The sequence below is a fragment of the Coregonus lavaretus genome, assembly GCF_964263955.1.
Source record: "Coregonus lavaretus genome assembly, chromosome: 9".
NCBI lineage: Eukaryota > Metazoa > Chordata > Actinopteri > Salmoniformes > Salmonidae > Coregonus > Coregonus lavaretus.
This window is the reverse complement of record NC_139996.1, coordinates 49,088,908-49,115,230: the sequence shown is the minus strand read 5'-3', so window position 1 is coordinate 49,115,230 and position 26,323 is coordinate 49,088,908. Positions and strand designations below refer to the sequence as shown.

The window sequence follows — 26,323 nt, the reverse complement described above, 5'->3', positions numbered from 1 at the left end:
AACTCCATAGGCGCAGACGAAGGATATCTGGAAAGATTCTATATGGAGGAATGGCTTAAGATCCCTCCCAAAGTGTTCTCCAATCTCATAAAACATTTGAGAAAATAGGCTGTGTCATTATCCTTGCAAGGGGAGGGTGCTGGAGTATTGAAATCAAATCCAATTTTATTTGTCACATGCACCGAATGCAACGGGTTGTAGACTTTACTGTGGAATGCTAGCTTACGAGCCCTTCCCAATGATGCAGAGTTAACAGAAATAAGACATATAAAAATTAAAAATAGTAAATAAATGATGCCTTTTTACCCTCATCTTTTTTTGTATTACTTGTTGAACAAAATCTATTTTTCTGAGCAAATGTATTAGTATAAAATAATATCATTTAAAAAAAAGAATCATTCAATATAGCTCAGTGTTGGTATTATTTATTTTATACAGTCTTTTTTGCTCATCTTTATCAAGGGTGCCAATCATTTTTAATCTGACTGTATGTCAAACTTCTTTAGAACAAAGCCAATATAAAACCAAGTTGGTTACATTGCTGGACTTTCACTCATTTATAGTGACCTTAGAGTCACCCTCCTTAGTCACCCCTTGAAAAAGAGACTCTGGGTCTCAATGGGCTTTTCCTGGTTAAATAAAGATTTAAAAAAATAAAATAAAAAATAATAAAGATTACAGACAAGATGTGGAATACAACAGACTCTCTTCATTACTAGTGAAATGCTTGATTGATTACGACGTTAGCCAGGCTAACTTAAGCACATCAAAATTATACTCATTCATACGTTTGCGTTTTTGGGGCACATGTACACTTTCGCTCACCCTTTTTAAAAGCCTCTCACACAGGCCACTTCACAATACCATCTCAATCCCACATACATTGAAGCCTCGCACACAAAAACACACAGGACCACCATGACTGTATTAGCCATGCTAAGCTAGCTAACCTAGCCTAACCTAGCTATTAGCGCTGCTAGCCACTTAGCTCTGAACACTGATCTGGATGTAATAAGAAGTGGATGGATGAGTGTGGATGGACTGCTTTCCCAGAGCCACAACGTCAAAATGGGATCTTTTTCCCCTCTTAAAGGCCTCCCTCCCGGGCCTCTCACGTGATTTATTTCATCACATGGAGGAACGCGATGCTTATCATTATGATTTCATCATTTATAGTTAGCTTTAGCTAGCTTGCGGTCTCTATCAGACTCTCTCTCAAGGATAGCATTTGTTTCCAGGGGCCCTACTACAGGTTACTCCATTTATAACGGGCCATTGAGGCGTTCTCTGACCCCAAGGGGAACTAGGATGTGTCATAGCCTCCGAGGCTTGTTTTAGTGAGTGGTGTGTAGTTTGCTTTAATAAGGAAGCACGCTACTTTGTACAGAGCAGAGGAGTCCCATAGCGTGCTTTAGCTAATGGCCGAAAGTTTGCGGCAATGTGTATGAGAAAAAAAGCTGATACCAATTTACCCCGGTATACCTTAGGATTATGTTTGGTCTACATTCCCCTACATATTTTATTGGATATTGAAGCTAAAACTGTTTATTTGGCTTTGAGTTCAAATGTTTCATATGAGGCGACAGAACAGAATGTCACCTTTTATTTGAGGGTATTTTCATACATAGCTGTTTTACTGTTTAGAAATGAAAGCACTTTATGTGCTGTATCTAGTCCCCCCATTTGAAGATGTCAAGTATTTGGAAAGATCACACACAAAGGTCATAACCCCAAGACATTCTACCTTCTCAGCATTACCAATAACAGGGGAGGTTACACTTTTGACTACTTTAATACACATATAAGTGAATTTGTCCAAATACTTACAACACCTTCAAATGGAGGGACTCTGTGATACATTTGAGCCAGATCCTGCCGGAACAGGATCTGGCACCTCTCCGTTTTGGACTGTTGCTCTGGAACCTATTTGGCCGGATCCGATACCTCTTGTGGCATCAAAAATAATTGTCACTTTTTGAATAAAAGCGATCAAAGTTCATTCTAGTTGCCTCTTTGTGAATTCTCCTGCACACCCCAAAAAATGTCATGTGAAAAAGTAGATTTTCAGCCCGGGCCTGATATTCTAAGAGTTAATTTGGGTTTGGTCCGGGTTTATAGTTCGCGCAACATTGTAACCTATGTTTGAGACCAACGCGTGGTCGTGGCTGTGTGAGATGCGCGCCTGTATCTCTAACAGAACTAGAATGAGATTCACTTTATATGATCTATCTCCCTCTCTCTGCTCTGATAGACATGAGCCTGCAACTCAATCTCTCCAGCGTTACACTTCATCATTTATTTCCTTTTAGAATCATAGGGTTCTGGGGGAGCACAGCACCCCTAATAAATTGAAATACATTTTCCAAAGTTATAGAATTACTGCTGGCTGTTCAGAAATTAATGAAATAATTCAGAATAGCCTACTACACCATGAGAAGGCCTATAAATTAGCCACAGAGGAGCAATAGCTTCTTTTTTTTAAATTGCCTAGCTGTGGATTGTGTGTAGCCCAATAACAGGACTTAGTTTACAGTCGGGAAGGTGCGGCAAATCTGTCAGTGAACAGCATGCAGAGAAAAGACTTTCGCAACATTTCAAATACACTCTCGGGAAAACACAGGTTGGAAAGCAAATAGCTCCTGCTGAAAAGAGAGAACTCTAATCTGTCTGCTGTAGGCTACCAACATTTTTGATCAACTTCCAAATATTGTTTTACAAAGTAAAAAAAACTATAATGAGAGAGGCTTTTGGCACGAACGAATCGGCCATCACCGGCAAGTGAGATGCGCATCATTGGGAGAGTCAGTGAAACTGAAAAGCATTTTTTGGACTATAATTTCCTCCTCATATTGTAGCCTACAATATGTTTCCACACACCTAGGCCTAGGCTATTGATGCATTCAAGACAAGGTTGTTTTTATTGTTCTCAGTTTGTCAGTGTCAAAGTAGCCTATAATTTTGTTCATTTTTGCAGTATTAAAAAAGATTCAGCCTAAGTCTCCAGTCATGTAAAATTACGTAGAATTGCATGAAATGCGTTAATAAAAGGCCACCTTTTTATTAGACCCTAGGCTACAAAAGCATTTCCCCATGTGGGTAACTTCTGCAAGTGCCTCTACTCTACTCTTCTATGCCACTATGCAAATGATATGCATGCAATGCTTTATTATAAATAAATAAAATGCTCATGCGTCCCCCCCCCCCCTTGTCCCTTTTAGTTTCCCCCAGGCCTCTAACCAGACCCTGCTGGACAAGTTCAAGCGGCAGCACGAGGGGAACAGCTACATCGAGTTCCCCGCTGTCATGGAGTCCGCCTTCATCATCCGCCACTACGCCGGCAAGGTCAAATACGGGGTCAAGGTAAGGACTGCTGATGTGATTTCATGATGACAATGTGTCCGTAGATCGGTGTACTCATCTGTCAACCACACAACATTCTCAACAACAGGTCATGCCACATGTCAGCCTGTTTGTCAAAGTGTATGTCATTATTGACAGACACTGGCTTTGTTGACTGATGATTGGCCTTGACACAAGCCTGAATGTGCTACTGGGCCTCTAATAAAACCAATGAAATATTCTGTGCCAGAAAAAGTGTAACTAGGTGTGTAGCTAGATACTTCCCTTCAGAGAGAAACAATCCCAAATTCTCAGCAAAAGAAAATGACACAGCCGCAAAAAATGCATTCAAAGCTCAGTTATGACACTATGGTATTTGCCCGGAACTTGCACCATTCTTCCATTCTGTAAGTCATTCGTCAGACTACTCAAACATACACTGAGTGTACAAAACATTAGGAACACCTGCTCTTTCCATGACATTTTACATTTTTACATTTTAGTCATTTAGCAGATGCTCTTATCCAGAGAGACTTACAGTTAGTGAGTGCATACATTTTCATACTGGCCCCCCGTGGGAAACGAACCCACAACCCTGGCGTTGCAAGCGCCATGCTCTACCAACTGAGTTACACGGGGGCCCATGGACTGACAGGGTGAATCCAGGTGAAAGCTATGATCCCTTATTGATATCACTTGTTAAATCCACTTCAATCAGTGTAGATGAAGGGGAGGAGACAGGTTAAAGAAGGATTTTTAAGCCTTGAGACAATTGAGTGAATGGGCAAGACAAACGATTTAAGTGCCTTTGAATGGGTATGGTAGTAGGTGCCAGGCGCACCAGTTTGAGTGTGTCAAGAACTGCAACGCTGCTGGGTTTTTCCCGCTCAACAGTTTCCTGTGTGTATCAAGAATGGCCCACCACCCAAAGGACATCTAGCGAACTTGACACAACTGTTGGACGCATTGGAGTCAACGTGGAATGTGGAATGTTATCGACACCTTGTAGAATCCATGCCCCGACGAATTGGGGCTGTTCTGAGGGAACTCAATATTAGAAAGGTGTTCTTAATGTTTTGTACGCTCAGTGTAGACTGTAGGTATAGTTACTGAAAGGAAACCAGTCCACTTGTTGTTCCATTGACCTGTTTTGCCATTTGAATCAGATTCACAGTCCAGTTCCCTGCTGTGTTTTGATATAAAGCTTTATATATGCTGGAGGTGATGATATTGTAAATAGGCCCACCCATAACAGCTTTAACTGTAGATATGAAGCTCTCACATATCAGTTGGCAGCTACCCAGCATGTATGCTATTGTTGTTTGTGTGTGAGGTGTATGCAGTGTGAGTCAGATACATTAAACGTGTTAGTAACATGGTTGATAATTAACACAGCTGGCACATAAGAAGCCATGAGTGTAAAAACAGGGAGAGTACATGGAATTGTGCCTGTGCGTGCGACATCAGTGCTATTAAACAAATGTATTTATATTCCACTGCAGTGTTTCTTTGCATGCTCAAGTAAATGGCCTAGTATTCTCTTGCACGATGATATGAAATATGAAAACAATTAATTGATGCTCTCTCCTTAAAGCCCTGCCTGGTGATATTCTTATTTCTAATTGGTCTATTAACATTAGTTAATAGACCAATAAGAAAGAGAGTTCCAAACTTCTCTGCCAATAACAGCTATTTTTCAGTTTTCCCCTCTCTGCTCAGACCACTACCAGACAGTCCTAGCTAAATTCTTGCTTGAGAAATTGCTCTTTGCTAAGCAATTTGTTTCTTTTTGACTATTTTAAATTAAAACAAACAATCCAGAGTGAGGTACTTAATTATTACCCAGAAATGATTTGATATTGAGGAAAAAACAGCTGCATTGGACTTTTAAACAAGGACACATTTGCACTCGGTTTTGGTTTCGAGCTCGTAAGTGGTCCATAATATCGTCATTACCACGAGTGTCATAGTTCTCACACATAAAGCGTAGCTAATTACGTTGCTAAATGCTAGCCAGTTCAATCCACCTCAGAGCCATCCCCTCCATTGGGTATATTAGTTGGTTCATAGATTTAGTAGCTCATAGATTTACAGTTAGTAGAACGAACACCCAAGTGTTCAATTAATAGATGCTTACCATTAACAGTTTTACTTTAAGTTCTTAACATTTTCGTACTGGTAATTCCACTGGTACAGTATGGTGTAGCTCATGTCTATTATCTGTATATCTATAGTTGATCCAGTTGATAGATCTCATCTGTATACTATCTTCCGCCCCCCCTACAGGACTTCAGGGAGAAGAACACGGATCACATGCGTCCGGACATCGTGGCCCTGTTGAAGAGCAGTAAGAACGCCTTCATCTGTGGCCTGATGGGCATTGACCCCGTGGCTACCTTCCGCTGGGCCGTGCTCAGAGCCTACTTCAGAGCCATGGTGGCCTTCAGGGAGGCCGGGAAGAGACACACTGACAAAAAGACTGGTGAGACTAGGGCTGTTAAGGTGACCGTATTACCGCCACACCTGCGGTCACGAGTCATGACGGTAGTCAAATTCCACGTGACCATTTAGTCACGGTAATTAGGCTTCTCCAAGCTCTGATGCTGCTGATGGTCATTAGTAGTCTACCAAACTTGCTAACTGCCTGGTACTCAGCACTCTATTGTCCCTCTAATCACTCCGACATCAATGCAAATGTGATCGAAAATCTAATCAAACAATTCATGAGTGCCCATGAGCTCATGTTGCGCAATATTTCTATAGGCTATGCAATTGCGTGAGAAAACAGAGTGATGGCCTCTATTAAAAAGAGGAGGATCCCATCAGTTTTCTATAGGCTAGGCCTAATTTATTTATTTATCAACTTTCCAAATATTTAGCACTAGTGGCGATTTTAGCATGTAAATCTTGGTGTCGCAAACATAACAAAAACTATTGGGATGAATGCCAGCAAAGTCACAACACAACACAACACTAAACAATATATTAATTGCACTAAAATGGTGACAAACGGTTCCCACAAACAGAGCTTTCTTTTCAGCACCATGGAGTGAATCCTTACCACAGCTACACCTGTTTCTGACAGCGAAACAGTTCATTCAGCCTCATAAAAAAAAAAACCGTAGCTGATATGGCTGACTTGCTTAAACAAATGTGGTTTCTACTGACAATTGAGATGTACAAACTATGGCATAAGGGGATGACGAGCGGATAAGAGGCAATCCGTAATTTCGATTAAGACATTAATGAGCGAGCTAAGACGGATGTAGTCAATATAACTATTTGTTCAGCACTTTTGAAATGTACAGCGACATAATTCAGAACATGGGCCGTTCTTACAGTATTCTCCCTGTACACCAAGTCAGAACTGTTGGATAAATAAAGGGGGCATATAAGCAGACAATGAAAGCTCTTACAATATTCAATGATTACATTTCTCTAAAACAGGCTATAGGCTACATGTGCACCACCAAGAGAACAGTAGGCTAAGTTATGAGGGGGAAAGGGACCAAATTATTAGGGTGAGGCATATGGGCTACTAACAACTTACTACACAACATACACTTAGTATTACTTTCTTAGCTACAGTATACATATCTCCCTGGCATATTACATAATTTATGCAGCACATACAAGACAGTTTTGGACTCACCTTGTTGTGCTGTGCTTACTTGAACAGGAAGATGACGCGGCGGTCCTTGTTGGCAAATTCTGTAATCAAAGTCTGGCATTTTCTGGATTTATGGTGCTTTTAAGACAACTGGGAACTCTGAAAAAAAACAAGGTTGAATCATGACGTCAGTGATCTTCAGGTCGGAACTCTAGAAAGAGGCCAGATTGCCCGACCTGGAATTCCGAGTTGGATGACTGTTCAAAATGTATTTTCCCAGTCGGAGCTAGTTTTTTTCTGAGTTCCCCGTTGTCTTGAACTCACTGAAGTCTGAGATTTCCCAGTTCCGAGTTTCCAGTTGTTCTGAACGCGGCAGAAGTCATGCTGGATTGAAAGAATGGCCAATGTATTACATATTTTCTGGCCCATGGTGTTGCATGTGAATGTTTATCCTTTGGAAAAGAGACCCTTAAACCCAGACTTGGACTCACACCCACTCCACTGAATAGCAGGCTAGTGCCCATTCAGCAGGCTTTTTTTTTGTTTGTCATTTAGCAGACGCTCTTATCCAGAGCGACTTACAGCAGTAATTAGGGTTAAGTGCCTTGCTCAAGGGCACATCGACAGATTTTTCACCTAGTCTGCTCGGGAATTAGAACCAGCGACCTTTCAGTTACTGGCACAACACTCTTAACCACTAAGCTACCTGCTGCTCAATTGATTCATTCCAAACCACTCATTGTTGAATATGCGATTTCCATCTTGTTGTGTAATGTTCATTTCCAATGGCCAATGAGCACCGACACGTTTTATCTATAATTTCGCTTCATTTGACAAGGATTTAAAATAATTTGCCAGTAGATTGTCGACTTGATTCATAATGATGACCTCTTGTCTAGCTTGCTAGCTAAGATTTTGAAAGTATGATGTTGATATGATCAGTCCAATCAAAGCTATGGTAGATATAACCTGATTTGACGTCATTTTATCTGTGGCCAATGACCTTGAGCCTTCTTGGATGGGCACTTCTAATGTAACACTATGGCATCACCCAAGGGGCTTGAATTTTCGAGCTCTCCCCGTAGATTTTGCGGTGACGTAGTGTCCCCATGAGTGACAGGACACTGAGCCAATCACGGCGCAACTAGAGAACATTACCAACCCCTATGCTCAGTATTTTCCGCTGGCTGCCCCACCACCACAGAAAGCACTGAGCTAGGCTGAAACACCTGCATTTGGGAGCTTCCTTACTCAAGAAAGCAAAAAAGAGACCATGTTTGTATGCGGCTTTATTAACTTAATTCTTCTTCTTTTTTTTTTTACATTGTTTGCAAACTGATACAGTTGAAGTCGGAAGTTTACATACACCTTAGCCGAATACATTTAAACTCAGTTTTTCACAATTCCTGACATTTAATCCTAGTAAAGATTCCCTGTATTAGGTCAGTTAGGATCACCACTTTATTTTAAGAATGTGAAATGTCAGAATAATAGTAGAGAGAATGATTTATTTCAGCTTTTATTTCTTTCATCACATTCCCAGTGGGTCAGAAGTTTACATACACTCAATTAATATTTGGTAGCATTGCCTTTAAATTGTTTAACTTGGGTCAAACATTTCGGGTAGCCTCCCACAAGCTTCCCACAATAAGTTGGGTGAATTTTGGCCCATTCCTCCTGACAGAGCTGGTGTAACTGAGTCAGGTTTGTAGGCCTCCTTGCTCGCACACGCTTTTTCAGTTCTGCCCACAAATGTTCTATAGGATTGAGGTCAGGGCTTTGTGATGGCCACTCCAATACCTTGACTTTGTTGTCCTTAAGCCATTTTGCCACAACTTTGGAAGTATGCTTGGGGTCATTGTCCATTTGGAAGACCCATTTGCGACCAAGCTTTAACTTCCTGACTGATGTCTTGAGATGTTGCTTCAATATATCCACATAATTTTCCTTCCTCATGATGCCATCTATTTGTGCAACAGTCTCTCCTGCAGCAAAGCACCCCCACAGCATGATGCGGCCACCCCCGTGCTTCACGGTTGAGATGGTGTTTTTCGGCTTGCAAGCACCCCCCTTTTTCCTCCAAACATAACGATGGTCATTATGGCCAAACAGTTCTATTTTTGTTTCATCAGACCAGAGGACATTTCTCCAAAAAGTACGATCTTTGTCCCCATGTGCAGTTGCAAACCGTAGTCTGGCTTTTTTATGGCAGTTTTGGAGCAGTGGCTTCTTCCTTGCTGAGCGGCCTTTCAGGTTATGTCGATATAGGACTCGTTTTACTGTGGATATAGATACTTTTGTACCTGTTTCCTCCAGCATCTTCACAAGGTCCTTTGCTGTTGTTCTGGGATTGATTTGCATTTTTCGCACCAAAGTACGTTCATCTCTAGGAGACCGAACGCGTCTCCTTCCTGAGCGGTATGACGGCTGTGTGGTCCCATGGTGTTTATACTTGCGTACTATTGTTTGTACAGATGAATGTGGTACCTTCAGGCATTTGGAAATTGCTCCCAAGGATGTACCAGACTTGTGGAGGTCTACACATTTTTTTCTGAGGTCCTGGCTGATTTATTTTGATTTTCCCATGATGTCAAGCCAAGAGGCACTGAGTTTGAAGGTAGGCCTTGAAATACATCCACAGGTACACCTCCAATTGACTCAAATGATGTCAATTAGCCTATCAGAAGCTTCTAAAGCCATGACATCATTTTCTGGAATTTTCCAAGCTGTTTAAAGGCACAGTCAACTTAGTGTATGTAAACTTCTGACCCACTGGAACAGTGAATTATAAGTGAAATAATCTGTCTGTAAACAATTGTTGGAAAAATGACCTGTGTCCTAACCGACTTTCCAAAACTATAGTTTGTTAACAAGAGATTTGTGGAGTGGTTGAAAAACAAGTTTTAATGACTCCAACCTAAGTGTATGTAAACCTCCGACTTCAACTGTATGTGACACGTATTAATGCCAAAATAATAATAATGATAAAATAATAAAAATAAAAATGGTGGCAGGTAGCTTAGTGGTTAAGAGCGTTGTGCCAGTAATCGAAAGGTCTCTGGTTCTAATCCCCGAGCCGACTAGGTGAAAAATCTGTCGATGTGCCCTTGAGCAAGGCACTTAACCATAATTGCTTCTGTAAGTCGCTTTGGATAAGAGCGTCTGCTAAATGACTAAAAATCTAACACGCAAAACAGGCCCCCCAAAATGTTTTAGATATATTTTGTATGCTAAACAGATGGGGGCTCAAAACAGGTGGGGCTCTGCCCTGAATGAAGGGTTGCCACTGTTAAGCTCACTGCTTCGCTTTACAACAGGAGTATAGCCTATCTGGCTTGCATGAAAATGAACCCTTTTCTGAGACATTTCTATAGGCTATGCTATGTAATTGCGTGAGAAAACAGAGTTTTGATGGCCTATTAAAAAGAGGAGGATCCCATCAGCTTTCTATAGGCTTACTATATTTATTTCTCAACTTTCCTAATATTAAGCACATTGCTTCTCTTTACAACAGGAGTATAGCCTACCTGGCTGGCATGAAAATGAACCATGGAAAAAGCATCCTGCATTCACTATTTAAGTGCATAGATGACATGTCTTTTTTTCCCCTGCAGCTGTTTCGAGACAGGTGTATGATAATGGTCCATTCTAAATCAAAACAAATATCACACATATATTATTTAATATATGTAAAGACAACATTAAATTAAGAATAGTCTGATGGGTGACAATATTAGCCTATGACTTGTGAATGATGTATTATCACTTGTGAATGATGCCCAGCTTGTGCATTAAGGCAAGAAACGGCGCATACCTTTTTTTTTCTCTCAACTTTTTCAAAACAAAGTCGCACACCTCATGTATCCTAGCCCATAGGCCTATATTTTTTGATAAGGTTTGTATCACAACTAAAGTGTCCAAGAAACGTAATCCGTGTTTTATAACCGGTGTAGAGCCTAACTGGCATACATAGGCTGCACATGAGTTTCAAGTTTGGGGAAGATCATTTTCACCATAGAAATGCACCTTTATAATTACATTTTTATTACATTTTTAGTCATTTAGCAGACGCTCTTATCCAGAGCGACTTACAGTTAGTGAGTGCATAAAAATTGTTTTTTCATAATAAAGCATTACATGCATAATCACATTTGCCATCACTTTCGAGAACAGTGTTTTCCCGCTAATTGATTGCATTTTGGAACATTAGCTCTCAAAGCCTACTGCGGTGCATATTGCTGCACTCATAATGTGAAAAAATTGCCTGATAGTTTATCAACATTTTAAGCTAAACGATCAGCCTCATTGCTTTTAAAAGGTGTTTTGATGCGAGTGGTTGTATTAATTTGGGTTGTATTAAACTGTCCCAGAGTATGTTTTGAATATTTATTTGTTACACAGAAGGATAGAATAGGTCAACTTTTGTACTGTTGGGGATAGTAGATTGACATAGGCTAGTGCTTTTGCTGTTCGTTAGGCCTACTCATCTTGTTGGCTGACGAAATGTAGGCTAAATGTGGACAGTTCTTACATCTACAATATGCGCCTCGGAATTCGATAAGAGGGACGTGCGCAGTTGCGTCACGGATGTGGCTCTCTTCATTCAGTTGTAACCTACTTCGCTGAAATGCCTGTGAGAAGGACCCGATCACGTGATGGGCATTGGCTACATCTGAGCGAGCCATGTGAGTGAGAGGTGCTTCCGAGCGCGGCAGCCGGGAGAAGGGAATTTTAATTAGCCTATTATATTCAGCCTAAGAGCACAATGCCCACTTTGGCCGCAAAAGGCATGGATTTTTTAGGGGGCATTACGGCCACACAAGGGTGATGCCGCCAGGAAATTCGAGGCCTGGTGAGACTATTATCAAGTGCTTGTCAAAGTCCCATCATGCAGCCTTAGAATGTATTAAACATCAAAACATATAGCCCAACGTTTGTATCACAACTAAAGTTGCATAAATAACTCTAAATTAAGCATATAGGACCTGTTTCTTTGTAAACCACTCAACACAGAATAGGCGCATGTGCGCACTTCCTTTGAAATCGTTTGGAGAAAATATCCTTTCAATCTATTAAGGTATGTTCAATTGTATTCATCATACTTTAAAAATAATGCCACGGAATTCTAAGCAAATCCTGTCTGCTAAATGAACTAGTGTAGCCCACAGCCACATGGCATAGCATACTCAGAGTATGCTATTCTGTTCTTCTGAAATAGACAACATTTTCTTCATATCATGTTTCTTTAGACCAGTGTAGGCTATATTACATGGATTTATTAGACTTTTTAAAATGTAGATGTTCCAAAGGTCTGCATCAGTGGCTTGTAGGCTATGTGTGGAAGCCAGGAGATGCTAAACGTATTTATGCTAATTAACAGTAAATTACCATGAGACCGGCAGTTATTTGCTTGACAGTCACCAGCTGACAAAACGTAATGACCACCACAGCCCTTAGACTGCTCGTGTACATCAACATAAACACACACGTATGTGTATATACTCAGTCAAACACACACACACACATACTCTTGGACATACACTTGTACACTCTCCCAGACACACACACACTCACCCCTCTTCCACAGTGACAGAGAGCCATACTCTGAAGCTTCTCGTGATGTGAATTGTCTCCCCCCAGAGCTACCACAGTACAGTATATTTCCCTCAGTGGGGTGTCAGAAATAGCAACTGCTGAAATATGTGACCTTTCTCCAGGGTTGCTCCCAAGGGATTTTTTTTGCCACATAATGTGTTTCTCCTGATCCTTCTCCGCCGTTAGACTAGCTTGATTTCACAACCCCCGAAGTCTATTCCATTATTCATCGCCATGGAGACACTGGCAAGGCAGCATCCTGGAGGTTGAGAGTTTTAGGGGGACAAACCCGACCACTGATTATGCATGGGCTGCTACTTTCCCCCACCATCACTGAACTTCCACATAAGGCTTCATCTCCAACCAGTTACATGACATTCAGTCAAACTTTTTGTAAACTTAACACACACTATTTCTTCCTCTCTAATTTCTCTATCTCTCTTTCTATCTGTCTGTACCTCTCTCTCTCTCTCTCTCTCTCTCTCTCTCTCTCTCTCTCTCTCTCTCTCTCTCTCTCTCTCTCTCTCTCTCTCTCTCTCTCTCTCTCTCTCTCTCTCACAGGGAATGATGCTGCTGTACCATGTGTCGTCAAGAGCGTGGACAGCTTCAGCTTCCTCCACCACCCTGTGCACCAGAGGAGCCTGGAGATCTTGCAGAGATGCAAAGATGAGAAATACAGTAAGAAACTCCCACAATCCTCTTTGCTGCCCAACTCACTTTTCCTGGGGCTTACAAATAAGGAAGGGAACAATTAGCTTGTTCTGAATTAACTTGTTTTCCCTAAATTAAAGGCCCACTCAGATATTTACAGCGTTTTTGATCATTTAACATGTAACCAATATATTTAGTTCAGATGTAGTACCACCCTCTTTCTTTCAACCTTCCGTTCTAGTCAGGTCAAACCATACAAAGCATCACTTTCATATTTTATTGCCAAATTCACAGAGGTCAAATATTTAATAATAAACAGGTCTGCAACAATTTTTGGCCTCGACAAGAAAATTGCATTGCTATCACTAATAAGTCATTGGAACTCAGACTTGGATCCTCTTACTTAATAAGGCACTGTTGAGCTATTTGCCCTGTAATAGTCATCGTAACGAAGCTGTTTCTCATGCATGATCACTGGCACACATACGCACTGAAATAGACCTTATGGCAGTGTGTTTAATAAGCACTGTGAGTTACTGTTTCCTCCTTCCTCTGTTGTTCCATTTTCCTCCATCCTCAGGGGCTTCGCTGCCGGTTCAGAGACAGACTGACAATAGCCTGGACCCTGTCACTGGTGTGTGTGTGTGTGTGTGTGTGTGTGTGTGTGCGTGTGTGCATGTACATGCACTTGTGTGTGTGTGTGTGTGTGTGTGTGTGTGTGTGTGCATGTACATGCACTTGTGTGTGTGTGTGTGTGTGTGTGTGTGTGTGTGTGTGCATGTACATGCACTTGTGTGTGTGTGTGTGTGTGTGTGTGTGTCTGCATGCATGTATGTGTTCCAAATGTCATAGCACTTTCATGATGGACACACAAGTCAAACTGAATCCAATGCGCAACAACCTCAGTCTCTTAAATGGATCATCCCTGAGGGAAATGTGTATAGAACAATGGACAGTTAAAGTATTCAGTGAGCTTCCAAGCCTCCAAACCATGCAGCTTATCTCAAATGTTCAATGTGAAATACAGTTACGCCTCATGCCCATGGGGAACTCCGGAGCCGATATCTCTCATTCCCCATTATCTGGCCTTTTAAAGCATGGCAGGGGAGACCTGCTGGGAAATCAAAGACCATTAAGAGAGAGGAGAGTTGAGACGAGAGGGAGGGAGTGAACATATCTGTCCTCATCAGGCCTTTGGTCTTTGGGGAAAGGGGGGGTGGTTGTGGCTGAAAACTGTTTAGGAAATGAGGGGCTGGCAGTGCAGTGCCTTTAATCACGCACACATGTGTCTTGGTGGCTTGACTGATAGTGGCCCAATATGAATTAAGCAATACATTAGCCAATGATATGGACTGAATAGACAGACGTTCATTGTACAGTGAGGGGAAAAAAGTATTTGATCCCCTGCTGATTTTGTACGTTTGCCCACTGACAAAGAAATGATCAGTCTATAATTTTAATGGTAGGTTTATTTGAACAGTAAGAGACAGAATAACAACAAAAAAATCCAGAAAAAAGCATGTCAAAAATGTTATAAATTGATTTGCATTTTAATGAGGGAATTATTGACACATCCTCTCTCTCTCTTTCTCGCTCTCCCTCCTCCCTTACATCACGGTCTCGTACAGGTATCACTAGAAAGAATCCCCGGACCCCCTTGTCAGACCTCCAAGGCACCAACACACTGAACGAGAAATCCGCCAGGTATGAACCTGGCTGTCACACTGTTTTATGGACACTCAAAGCAATGAGCTGTTCTGCTTTCAGTGTGTGATTGTACAGTATATGCTACAGCAATTCACTCTCTCTCTCTCTTTCTCTCTCTTTCCCTCTCTCTCTCTGTCTTTGTCTGTCTCTCTCTTTTTCCTCTAGGGATGGTTATGGTGTGGGCTGTAACGGGCGTAGCTCCATACAGGGTCGTCTGTCCTCCTCAGGCTCGGAATTCGATGACGGCATCTTCGTCAACTCCAATAGCAGCAAGCTCCTGGAGAGAGCACAGGGCATCCTCATGTGAGTATGACCACAAAGTCTGACCACGCACACTTAAACTATGATCAGCCGGTGTTCAATCCACGCTCAATGTGTGTTCATACGATATGATTCTCCTGGGGAGAGCACAGGGCGTCCTCATGTGAGGATGACCAGTCTGCCCATCATCATGCAGCTCGCACCATGGTCAGAAACCGTGGTCAGGCAGTGGTCAATCCATGGTCAATGTGTGTTTATACTGTATGTTCATTCTGTAATATATCTGACAACCAATCTCTCTCCCACAGGCGGAACAAAAACTATAAGTCCAAGCCCAGCCTACCAAAGGTAAGGTCCTTACAATTTTTACACCGTGAAAGTACAAGTGAGAATTTCTCTATGGTTTCAACATGACAAAAGGCCAATAGTGGAGGATTACAGTAGGGGTATTCAACCTGCGGTCCGCGAAAAAAAAAAAAAAAATGTATATGGAAAAAAAAGTGGACAATTATTATTTGTTATGAATATCGCTAGCAACAACAGAAGAAACAACAGAAGAAACAAATGTTGAATTACATACCTTAAGTAAAAAATAGCAGAATGTTTTATTTATAATGTCAACTTTTATTTATTTCTCAACTCCTAATATTGAGCAAATTGGAGCTAATTACACTCACTGGAGTCACAGTAATCTTTGCCAACACATGGCTAACCTTTGTTTAACAAGCTAAATAGGTGCTATTAGCGAAAAGTGTTTGGAATTACGGCACCTTTCTAGCTAATAGGCTATGTTATTCCTCCAATTATAATGTGGGAAGGTCATGAAAAAAATAACTATCAAATCTATTCATTTTTAAATGTTGATTATCCTATTTCTCCTTGCCATTATCATTAACCTGATGATAAGACAAGACAAGACATGCTGACATGATATGATGGGGGTTGCCGGTTTGCCTGAGTGGGGGTACCTAGGCAAGAAAAAGTTGAAGACCCCTTGATTACAGCACTGCAGTGAAATTACAGAGCTTATAGCTGAAATCCGTTTGCGATATTACAACAACAAAGAAGTTACTTCGAACAACAAACACTGATTTTTATTTTTTATCTGACAGCATTGCATGCCGATAGAACACCAGAATATGTACAGTAGCAGTCAAAAGTTTGGACACCTCCTCATTCAAGGGTTTTTCTTTATTTTTACTCTTTTCTACGTTGTAGAATAACCGTGAAGACATCAAAACTATGAAATAACACATATGGAATCATGTAGTAACCAAAAAAGTGTTAAACAAATCAAAATATATTTGAGATTCTTCAAAGTAGCCATCATTTGCCTTGATGACAGCTTTGCACACTCTTGGCATTCTCTCAACCAGCTTCACCTGGAATACTTTTCCAACATTCTTGAAGGAGTGCCCACATATGCTGAGCACTTGTTGGCTGTTTTTCCTTCACTCTGCGGTCCAACTCATCCCAAACCATCTCAATTGGGCTGAGGTCGGGTGATTGTGGAGGCCAGGTCATCTGATGCAGCACTTCATCATTCTCCTTCTTGGTCAAATAGCCCTTACACAGCCTGGAGGTGTGTTGGGTCATTGTTCTGTTGAAAAACAAATGATAGTCCCATTAAGCCCAAACCAGATGGGATGGCGTATCGCTGCAGAATGCTGTGGTAGCCATGCTGGTTAAGTGTGCCTTGAATTCTAAATACATCACAGACCGTGTCACCAGCAAAGCACCCCCACACCATAACACCTCCTCCTCCATGCTTTACGGTGGGAACTACACATGCAGAGATCATCCGTTCACCCACACCACGTCTCACAAAGGTTGGAGACAAAAATCTCAAATTTGGACTCCAGACCAAAGGACAAATTTCCACCGGTCTAATGTCCATTGCTCGTGTTTCTTGGCCCAAGCAGGTCTCTTCTTCTTATTGGTGTCCTTTAGTAGTGGTTTCTTTGCAGCAATTCGACCATGAAGGCCTGATTCACACAGTCTCCTCTGAACAGTTGATGTTGAGATGTGTCTGTGACTTGAACTCTGTGAAGCATTTATTTGGGCTGCAATTTCTGAGGCTGGTAACTCTAATGAACTTATCCTCTATGGCAGACGTAACTCTGGTTCTTCCATTCCTGTGGCGGTCCTCATGAGAGCCAGTTTCATCATAGCGCTTGATGGTTTTACTTTAAGACCTTCATGTCTTATAGCAATGATGGACTGTCATTTCTCTTTGCTTATTTGAGCTGTTCTTGCCATAATATGGACTTTTACCAACTAGGGCTATATTCTGTATACCCTCCTACCTTGTCACAACACAACTGATTGGCTCAAATGCATTAAGAAGGAAAAAAAATTCCACAAATTAACTTTTAAGAAGGCACACCTGTTAATTAAAATGCATTCCAGGTGACTACCTCATGAAGCTGGTTGAGAGAATGCCAAGAGTGTGCAAAGCTGTCATCAAGGCAAACGGTGGCTATTTGAAAAATCTGAAATATAAAATATATTTTGATATATTTCATCGTTTTCATGTCTTCACTATTATTCTACAATGTAAAAATAAAGAAAAACCCTTGAATGAGTAGGTGTGTCCAAACTTTTGACTGGTAGTGTACTGCAACTTTTTTTACCACGATACTGGATACTCCTTTTTTTTTCATCAACAAAACAAAAACAATGACAAAGATGAACTGTGGCGTTGTTTCCCCCTTTACCCAGTTCAGCTTTAATGGTGACAAGCATAGCTGGACAGTAACAGTTGGCCATAGAAGTATACGTCTTTGAATTATTTTGAAGACAATATTGTCCATTATCATGCAATGAATGGAAATTAAACAGTATGTCATTGTCATGTGACCATGTTCATACGTTTAAATTTTTTAAGAAATTGGATAAAAGCGCCTGCTAAAATTGTAAGTTTTTTAAATACAAAATATGAATAATCTGACCGTGTTCCTATGGCGGTTCCTCTCTCTGTACAGCACCTGCTGGACGTGAAGTCTCTGAGGTACCTGAGTAGTGTGACCCTACACGACCGCATCACCAAGTCCCTCCTCCACCTGCACAAGAAGAAGAAACCGCCCAGCATCAGCGCCCAGTTCCAGGTAAGACTCAGTTTCTTGCTCGCCCTCTAGAAGTCTTTCATCTCTTCCCAGCCGTGACACCAATGCCCAAATCCAAACTCCAACACTCAGCTCCTACATATTTTGAGGCACTTTGTGTAGATCTTAAAGAATTGGACAGGTGTCAAAATATATGTATATAAATGAAACATTTACTTAAAGTGCATTTCTCAAAAAATGGCACAGGAATTATCTCAGATCTGCATCATGTGTAGTGGGCAAGAGGTTGATTTGGAATTAACATGAATCTACTATAATAAATAACATGAGCTTTAATAATGCCAGGTTTTATGCAATTTATTGTGAGATGTTAATTATGAGATGCCAATATGATGGGATGCTAATGCTTGTTGTGTTAATTCATTGCTGTACTAATGAGCTAATGCTAATTGTCTCTTGCTGTGTGAAGGCCTCCCTGAACAAGCTGATGGAGACCCTGGGTCAGTCGGAGCCCTACTTTGTCAAGTGTGTCCGCTCCAATGCAGAGAAGGTATGTTCAGCTAACAGCTACTGTAGTTACAGCTACTTCAGTTTGGTTAGATGCTAATGTAACTACTGACAAGCTCCACTGAACAATGAAACCACTGGACAAACCAATGTCTGGTAATTGCATAGCCCGTATACAGCTCAATTATACAATGTTTTACTGTTATTGGGTGATTTTAAATCTCTCTTTTTGTCTATTGTACCTCTTCTTTCATGCCTTTTATTTCTGTCTCCTTCCTTCTTTCTTTGGATATTTCTCTCGCTCGCTCTCTCTCTCTTTCTCTCTCTGCTCTCTCTCTCTTTCTCTCTCTGCTCTCTCTCTCTCTCTCTGCTCTCTCTCTCTGCTCTCTCTCTCGCTCTCTCTGCTCTCTCTCTCTCACTCAGCTCCCACTGCGTTTCAACGATGCCCTGGTGCTCAGGCAGCTGAGGTACACAGGCATGCTGGAGACCGTCCGCATCCGCCAATCAGGATACGCCATCAAATACACCTTCCAGGTAATCCCTCACCAACCAATCAGGATACAGCACTGTCATTTGCACAGACAGATACACACACACCTGATACACAACATTGTTTATTACCTACCTTAGTTGAATGCACTGACTGCAATTCGCTCTAGATAAGAGTATCTGCTAAATGACTTAAATGTAAAAAGTACTGATCAATGGTCATCAGTCTCAATGAACTGCATGTTGATTTGGTGATGTCACATCCATGCACTTGTAATGTAGTCAGTCTTATTAACAGCTTGTAACTTTTATCCCTTTGAGGTTACTATTGATATGTTATCTTTCGTCTTGTCATTGCAGGACTTTGTTTGTCACTTCCGTGTGCTCTTACCAGACAGCACTAGACCAACCAAGTCTGGCATCCGGGAGTTCTTTCGTCAGGTTCACCTAGCACCTGCTGGGTATCAAGTGGGCAACACAATGGTACGCATTCTGGGGATACCCCTTTTCTTTAGTTGTCTCTATTTTTCTTTCTCAGTCTTTCTCCCCCCCCCTCTCTCTCTCTCTCTCTCTCTCTCTCTCTCGCTTTGATACACGGTTGCATTGCGACCGTTCTATTCCTATTGAATTTCCCTTGCTGTGGGTGTGTCTGGTCACTTGTGGGTGTGTCTGGTCACTGACGGCACCCCCACCCCGTGTCTCTCTCTGTACTGCAGGTATTCCTGCGGGAGGCGGAGCGTCAGCGGCTGCAGGCCCTGCTCCACACGGAGGTGTTACGGCGCATCGTCACGCTGCAACGCCGCTTCCGAGCCCGGCTGGAGAGGAAACACTTCATCAGGATGAGACAGGCCGCCGATGTCATCCAGGTGAGACGACGAAGTCAGGGCACCACACCAAGTCGGTGTCCAGGGTTGTGTGCATTAGGGCACACCATAGCAAAATATTTTGCAGCGGAAAACAAAATGAGCATTTCTTATTGGACAACTCTAAGTAGTCCCTCCCTGAATGAACACGACCCTGTTACTGTACTGGCATAACAGACTAAAGCATGTGTGCACATAACTTCCCTGCACAGCTTTACACTAATTTTTTAGGAGTTTGTAGTAGTACCATTCTACGTGACCCACAGACATAGACAATTGGTCGTAACCAGCTTAGTTTTTGCGTAACTCTGGAGAGTAAGTAGAACATCTCTTTGGAGTTGTGTAGTGACCCAGGGCAGTAGCCAGTAGGGACGCAGACCTGAGAATCTCTACACTTCTCCTCATGCTCCATCTATAAGGAAGAGGGGGAAATTGCAGAAATACATTAGAAACTTTTCTGGAAGCCATATTGTTTCTGGAAGAGATACTTGGCTACAAGAAGAGACTCAGTCTGCTGTCCCAAATCATTGTCAGATTGAACAAAAACAAACCTAATCCATATTTCTTACCTCAAAAGGATTCTCAACACTACTCCAAAACTCTAAAACAGCTTACATGCAATTAATTCTAACTTAATGCAACGATATCACCCCAGTCAATAAATGTTCTCTGTTTTTACCAAAAATATGACTTTATACTTGAATTCACTTTGTTAATTCATATTTCTTCATTCTCTCCTCTCCATAGCGGTGGTGGCGGGGCTGCCTGCTCGAACAGTTGGAGGCTGCAGTGGACCCAGCCGTCCAGGAGGAGGCAGCAGTGTGCCTGCAGGCAGCCTGGAAGGGCTACAGGGAGCGCAGGCTGTTCCTGCAGTGGCAGGACTCTGCCCTGATAATACAGAGGAGCTGGAGAAACAGCAGCCAGCGAAGGGCTCTGGCAGCCATTACGGTGCAGACAGCCTGGCGGGCTTACAGAGAGAGAGCCCACTATTGTAGGACACACAGTGCAGTGACAATGCTACAGGCAGCGGGTAGGGGCTACCTGGCACGCCTAAGGTAACTAGGACTGACAAACTTTAATATTTTATGAAAGGTACAGGTAACTGCCAAAAATAAATGAAACATTTGAGTAAATGAGGGAAACAAAGTACACTACATGACCAAAAGTATGCGGACACCTGCTCGTCAAACATCTCATTCCAAAATCATGGGCATTAATATGGAGTTGGTCCCTCCTTTGCTGCTATAACAGCCTCCACTCTTCTGGGAAGGCTTTCCATTAGATGTTAGAACATTTCTGTGGGGACCATTCAACGTCAAGCGTTATTGAGGTCGGGCACTTATGTTGGGAGATCAGGCCTGGCTTGCAGTTGGTGTTCCAATTCATCCCAAAGGTGTTTGATGGGGTTGAGGTCAGGGCTCTGTGCAGGCCAGTCAAGTTCTTCCACACCGATCTCGACAAACCATTTCTGTATGGACCTCGCTTTGTGCACAGGGGCATTGTCATGCTCAAACAGGAAAAGGCCTTCCCCAAACTTTTGCCACAAAGTTGGAAGCACAGAATTGTCTAGAATGTCATTGTATGCTGTAGCCTTAAGATTTCCCTTCACTGGAACCATGAAAAACAGCCCAGACCACTATTCCTCCTCCACCAAACTTTACGGTTGGCACAATGCAATGGGGCAGGTAGCGTTCTCCTGGCATCTGCCAAACCCAGATTCGTCTGTCGGACTGCCAGATGGTGAAGCGTGATTCATCACTCCAGAGAACGTGTTTCCACCGCTCCAGCGTCCAATGGCGGCAAGTTTTACACCACTCCAGCCGACGCTTGGCAATTAATATCCCATCATGCTTAGTTAGGGTCAATGTTCCCTCTAATTGTTTTCGGCACTGAGTCGTGCCTGTCAATGCAATAGAATCCTACTCCGAGGCGCTCTGCCTACAACAAAATCTCTTGCATAGTTCGTTTTGCATTCCAAGTCTTGCATAGTTCGTTTTCTTTTGGTATGTTGCATTGAAAGTGGCTAATATTGCGTTGATTCGATCACAATTCCCACAGTGAAGGGAAACGTTGATAGTGTTAACTAACGGGAAAAACGATCGAAAGTTGAGTGAAGTTCAATCTCGTGCTTCTCTGCGCGGGCTGATATTTGTTCTGTACGGCAGTCCCGGGGGTGCTGCACGCCCGCTTGCAGCTTTGAGGGAACATTGCTTAGGGTCATGTATAAAAATGCCCAGTTGCCCATTATTTTGGCTACCATGGTTAAAGATCTCAATGACTTTGAAAGAGGGACCTCAAAGGAGCATAGGGCATTTAAAGTGTATGTGTCTCAGTCACCAGATCTCAACCCAGTTGAACACTTATGGGAGATTCTGGAGCACCTGAGACAGCGTTTTCCACCACCATCAATAAAACACCAAATGACGGAATTTCTCGTGGAAGAATGGTGTCACATCCCTCCAATAGAGTTCCAGACACTTGTAGAATCTATGCCAAGGCACTTCTGGCGGCTCGAGGTGGCGCAACCCCTATTAAGACACTTTATATTGGTGTTTCCTTTGTTTTGGCTGTTACCTGTATATAAAGATGGACAATAAGGATTTATAGGCTGGATTTTGCTCAAACCTAGCTCTCAAACACCTGATTCATATAGTTTGTTCAAGAAAAACACAAGTGTGTTTTAGTGCTGGGCTGGAACAAAAGCTTGTACACTATTGCTCCCAGGTTCAAATTAGCCTTTGCCTACACTGATTAATAACATTGGAGAAGAGAATGAATGGAAGGAAGATTGCTATAAGCTGTGTTTTCTTAGAATTACTCTGTTTCCTACAGGTTCACAGAACTAAAAGAGCAGAGTCTGCATGAAAAGCAGTTGCTCAATGGACAAAGTAGCCCCACCACAGAAGAAAAAAAGGCAGAGAGGACCATGGGCCTGGATACTGACACCTCGGAGGACCATGTCCTCGAGATCAACTGCAATCATGACATCCAAGATGGCTCCACAGTCTGGCCTACTGAAAACTCTAAGGAGTCTAAGTCTGAGTGTTTGGTGAAAGAGGGGGAAGAAGGAGAGAGCGAGAGAAGCCAGAGTATAGAGGAGCCCAACTGCCACAAGACACGGGCCAAGAGACAGAGCCGGCGCATGAGGGAGCTGGAGCAGGCCCAGTTCAGCCTGGAGCTACTCAAGGTGCGGACCCACAGCACAGGAGGGACTCTGCAAGAGGAGGAGACCCCTGTACCCCCGTGTCCGGACAGCACCCCCTGTCCCCTGGACGACCACAAACACCACCAGCCCTCATCGCCCCACCGGGGCTCCCCCGTTAGCCATGGGAGCTTTGAGCTGCTCGACACCACCATGGATGTGGAGGCGGGAGGGCCTGGTTACCCCGGTTGCTGTGGTAACCAGTCTACGCCGCTCCGGACTTCTTCCCAAGAGGATTTGAATGGACCAGGGTCTACAGAATCCCAGCCACAGAAGGACCCGGAGGTGGTAAATGAGAATGATCCAAGCCCCAGGACGGAGGAGCTACCCCCCATGATACCATCTCCTATCAAGGAGGTGATGGCAGAGGCTCCACAAGCTACCTTCTACATCCCCTCTGAGGACCAAAGCAGCGAGCCCAAGCAAGAGAGCCCAGGCAAGCCCGTGAAGGAGAGGCGAGAGTCCGCCTCGCAAAGGCCTGTGGTGGTGGTCATCAGCATGCAGAAGGAGACAACGCTGGAGGGGGAGCTGCGGTTGGCGCCAGCCCAGGAGAGTGCAGTCCAGACAGGTGTGACCACCACCGCCTCCCACCTTACACCCATTGCCGGCCTGGAAGTATCAGAGAAGGCCCAGCCACCCAGGACTGTTACCCAGCCTCGGAGAGACTTAGCTGGGGTAGACAGGTCTAGCTTGGTCCCCTCCTCCTCCTCCACCCATGGCCTTTGTCCTTCAGCGGTAGACATCCAGATAGTCCTGGAGGCCAAGGCCCCGTCCGGCGAAGTCCTACCAAGCCAGGGGGAGAGAAAGGCGGCCTGGCCAGTGCAGGACAACTGGGTCTCCACCAACAGTATCCTGGAGAGCAGGGAAGTTGCCAGCAAAGCAGCAGCCAAGGCACCACAGAAGAAGACCCCGACCCAGACCATCATTGTCAGTATGACTGAGAAGCCCCCCACCAACACCACATTCTCCTCCCGACGCAAGCTCCCCTTCTCCAAGTGAGTGTCATTTTTCTGTAATGTTGCTGTAACATTGTTGTAAAGTTGCTGCTCATTCAAAGTGTCACTTAGTAAAAGCTTTGTAGTTAATTTCTTCTCTCTACACTAGCTTGACTCTTCACTGACGGGCAGTGTGTACAAATTAACACTTTCATTTCAACAAATCACGACAGTGCTTTTTTCCCTCAATGTTCAGAAATGTATTTCTTATTTCTTTTCTTTTTCATTGCCTTGAACAGCAACAACATTGTAAAACACAGGAGAAATATGTTTGAATATGTAACTAAATACATACATTTCAAAGTCTACAAATAGATTTAAGGTTTCCTGAATGTGTTGTAGGTCTGATAAGGATCTGGTGAACCATGAGCGGTCGTTGGCCATGCATAGAGAGGAGGCATCCGCCTCTAGAGCCACTGCTGGACAGAGAACCAAACAGGTGGGTTGCACACAATACACTACCCAAAAGACATACACACAGAGTATACAATACCCCCACTACACACATATATCTTTTGGGAGGTTTTTTAAGAACTTACATAAGGTAACTTGCATAACTCATGCTGTTGTAATATACTAAAGCACTCAATGTTGATGTGTAGTTCCCACTGATATATTGTTTAAACTAATAATAGCACCAGTATCTGTGGCTTGTATGTGCATGTGAGAGTGTGTGCTTGTATAAGCTGCCTTATAAATTTGTGTCACTCAGACTATCAGTGTGTCTCTGTGATATCCACATAGAACACATATACACACACACCATTCCTCTCCACACACACACGCACACACACACATAATCCTATCTCCCATCACGTACCCAGACCGCTGACGTGTTGTGGTGTATGTGGTTGAGCAGGTGGGCCGGCGCGGCCCTAAAAAGAAAGCCCGTATGTCTCGGACCCGCTCCGACTTTCTGACCCGCTGTAACTCCGAGGGGGCGGGCCAGTCGGACGATGACGATGACGACACATTCTACACCCCCGCCCTGTCCCGCACGCTGCCCCTCCTCCCCCCGTCCCCCCTGACCCACCCCAAGGGGGGCGCTGAGCCGGCCTGTTACAGTGACTCTGAAATGGTAAACGGACCCTACGGGGGTCCAAGCTACCCCCCCCCTCTTGTCCCCTGCCTCCTACCGACCCTCCAGCATATTTATTTTCTCTCTGGGGGCCAGGCTTACTAGCCTGAGGGGACTCTTTTAACACGACTAACCCCATTGAACTAGCATCCTCCAACTTCGTTTTAGTATTTAACCACTGGATAGAAATATGTTTCTGTTCTACCAGCTCTTTGCCTGACGCTCCTTTATTTTGCGGATAGTGAAAAACCCAACATTGGCTCAGGCCTCTTCTAGCGATAGTTTGTCGCAAAAAACTTTACAGCATGGCTGCAACTGTAAGTGGTAATGTCATGGATTCAGATCTGTGTTTTCCCCTGAAGAGAATAGTCATCCTTCATAAACACTCAGTACCCCTAACCAACCACAGATCTAGGATCAGATAACCTAACCCCTAACCTTAACCTTAACTTTGGAGGTTTAAAAGTTGATCTGACCCTGGAGCAGTAGTCAGGGGCATCTTGTGTCTACTCTGATCTTGTGACATCTGTGTAGTTTCTGGAAGAGGATAAATGCAATGTCCCTCTCCTCTTAGCCTGGTCCCAGAACTGTTTGTGCTGGGACCAGGCTTATGGTTATCACAAACCGATCTGGGACCAGGCTAGTCCAACTAAGCCACGAGCGCAATCAGTGATGCATGCTGGAACCTTTTACCTTCTACCATTGACACCATTTCATTACTACCTTTTTATTACTTCCCTAACAGGTCTTTCATGAGCATGAGCGCCCTCCCTCCCTCACCCACTCATATCTCTTTTAGTTTGAAATAGTCGTTTTCTGAGCGAATATGTCTGTACTGTATATGTTAATATGTCTATGTCTCAGTATGTAAACATGTTAGTATGTTTGTAGACTGTTAGCTGTTGTTCTGTGCAGAATGAATGAGTGATGTAATAGGAACATGCAAGCAAATGTGTCTCTT

General features: G+C 43.1%; 1 protein-coding gene across 1 annotated transcript in view; it reads left to right on the top strand.

The window, feature by feature from the left end:
• Positions 1 to 26,323, top strand: part of LOC311135072 (unconventional myosin-IXAa-like) — a gene marked incomplete at its 5' end in the record, with an annotated part of 144,648 nt that overhangs the window by 92,602 nt on the left and 25,723 nt on the right. The window contains 15 exons of the mRNA XM_084168942.1: positions 3,219 to 3,360; positions 5,626 to 5,821; positions 13,106 to 13,222; positions 14,824 to 14,899; positions 15,068 to 15,205; positions 15,472 to 15,511; positions 18,148 to 18,270; positions 18,698 to 18,778; positions 19,159 to 19,269; positions 19,585 to 19,707; positions 19,941 to 20,090; positions 20,835 to 21,142; positions 22,920 to 24,284; positions 24,627 to 24,723; positions 25,144 to 25,362. Of these exons, the coding sequence (XP_084025068.1) occupies positions 3,219 to 3,360; positions 5,626 to 5,821; positions 13,106 to 13,222; positions 14,824 to 14,899; positions 15,068 to 15,205; positions 15,472 to 15,511; positions 18,148 to 18,270; positions 18,698 to 18,778; positions 19,159 to 19,269; positions 19,585 to 19,707; positions 19,941 to 20,090; positions 20,835 to 21,142; positions 22,920 to 24,284; positions 24,627 to 24,723; positions 25,144 to 25,362 (3,286 nt within the window). The remainder of the gene's footprint in view (positions 1 to 3,218; positions 3,361 to 5,625; positions 5,822 to 13,105; positions 13,223 to 14,823; positions 14,900 to 15,067; positions 15,206 to 15,471; positions 15,512 to 18,147; positions 18,271 to 18,697; positions 18,779 to 19,158; positions 19,270 to 19,584; positions 19,708 to 19,940; positions 20,091 to 20,834; positions 21,143 to 22,919; positions 24,285 to 24,626; positions 24,724 to 25,143; positions 25,363 to 26,323) is intronic.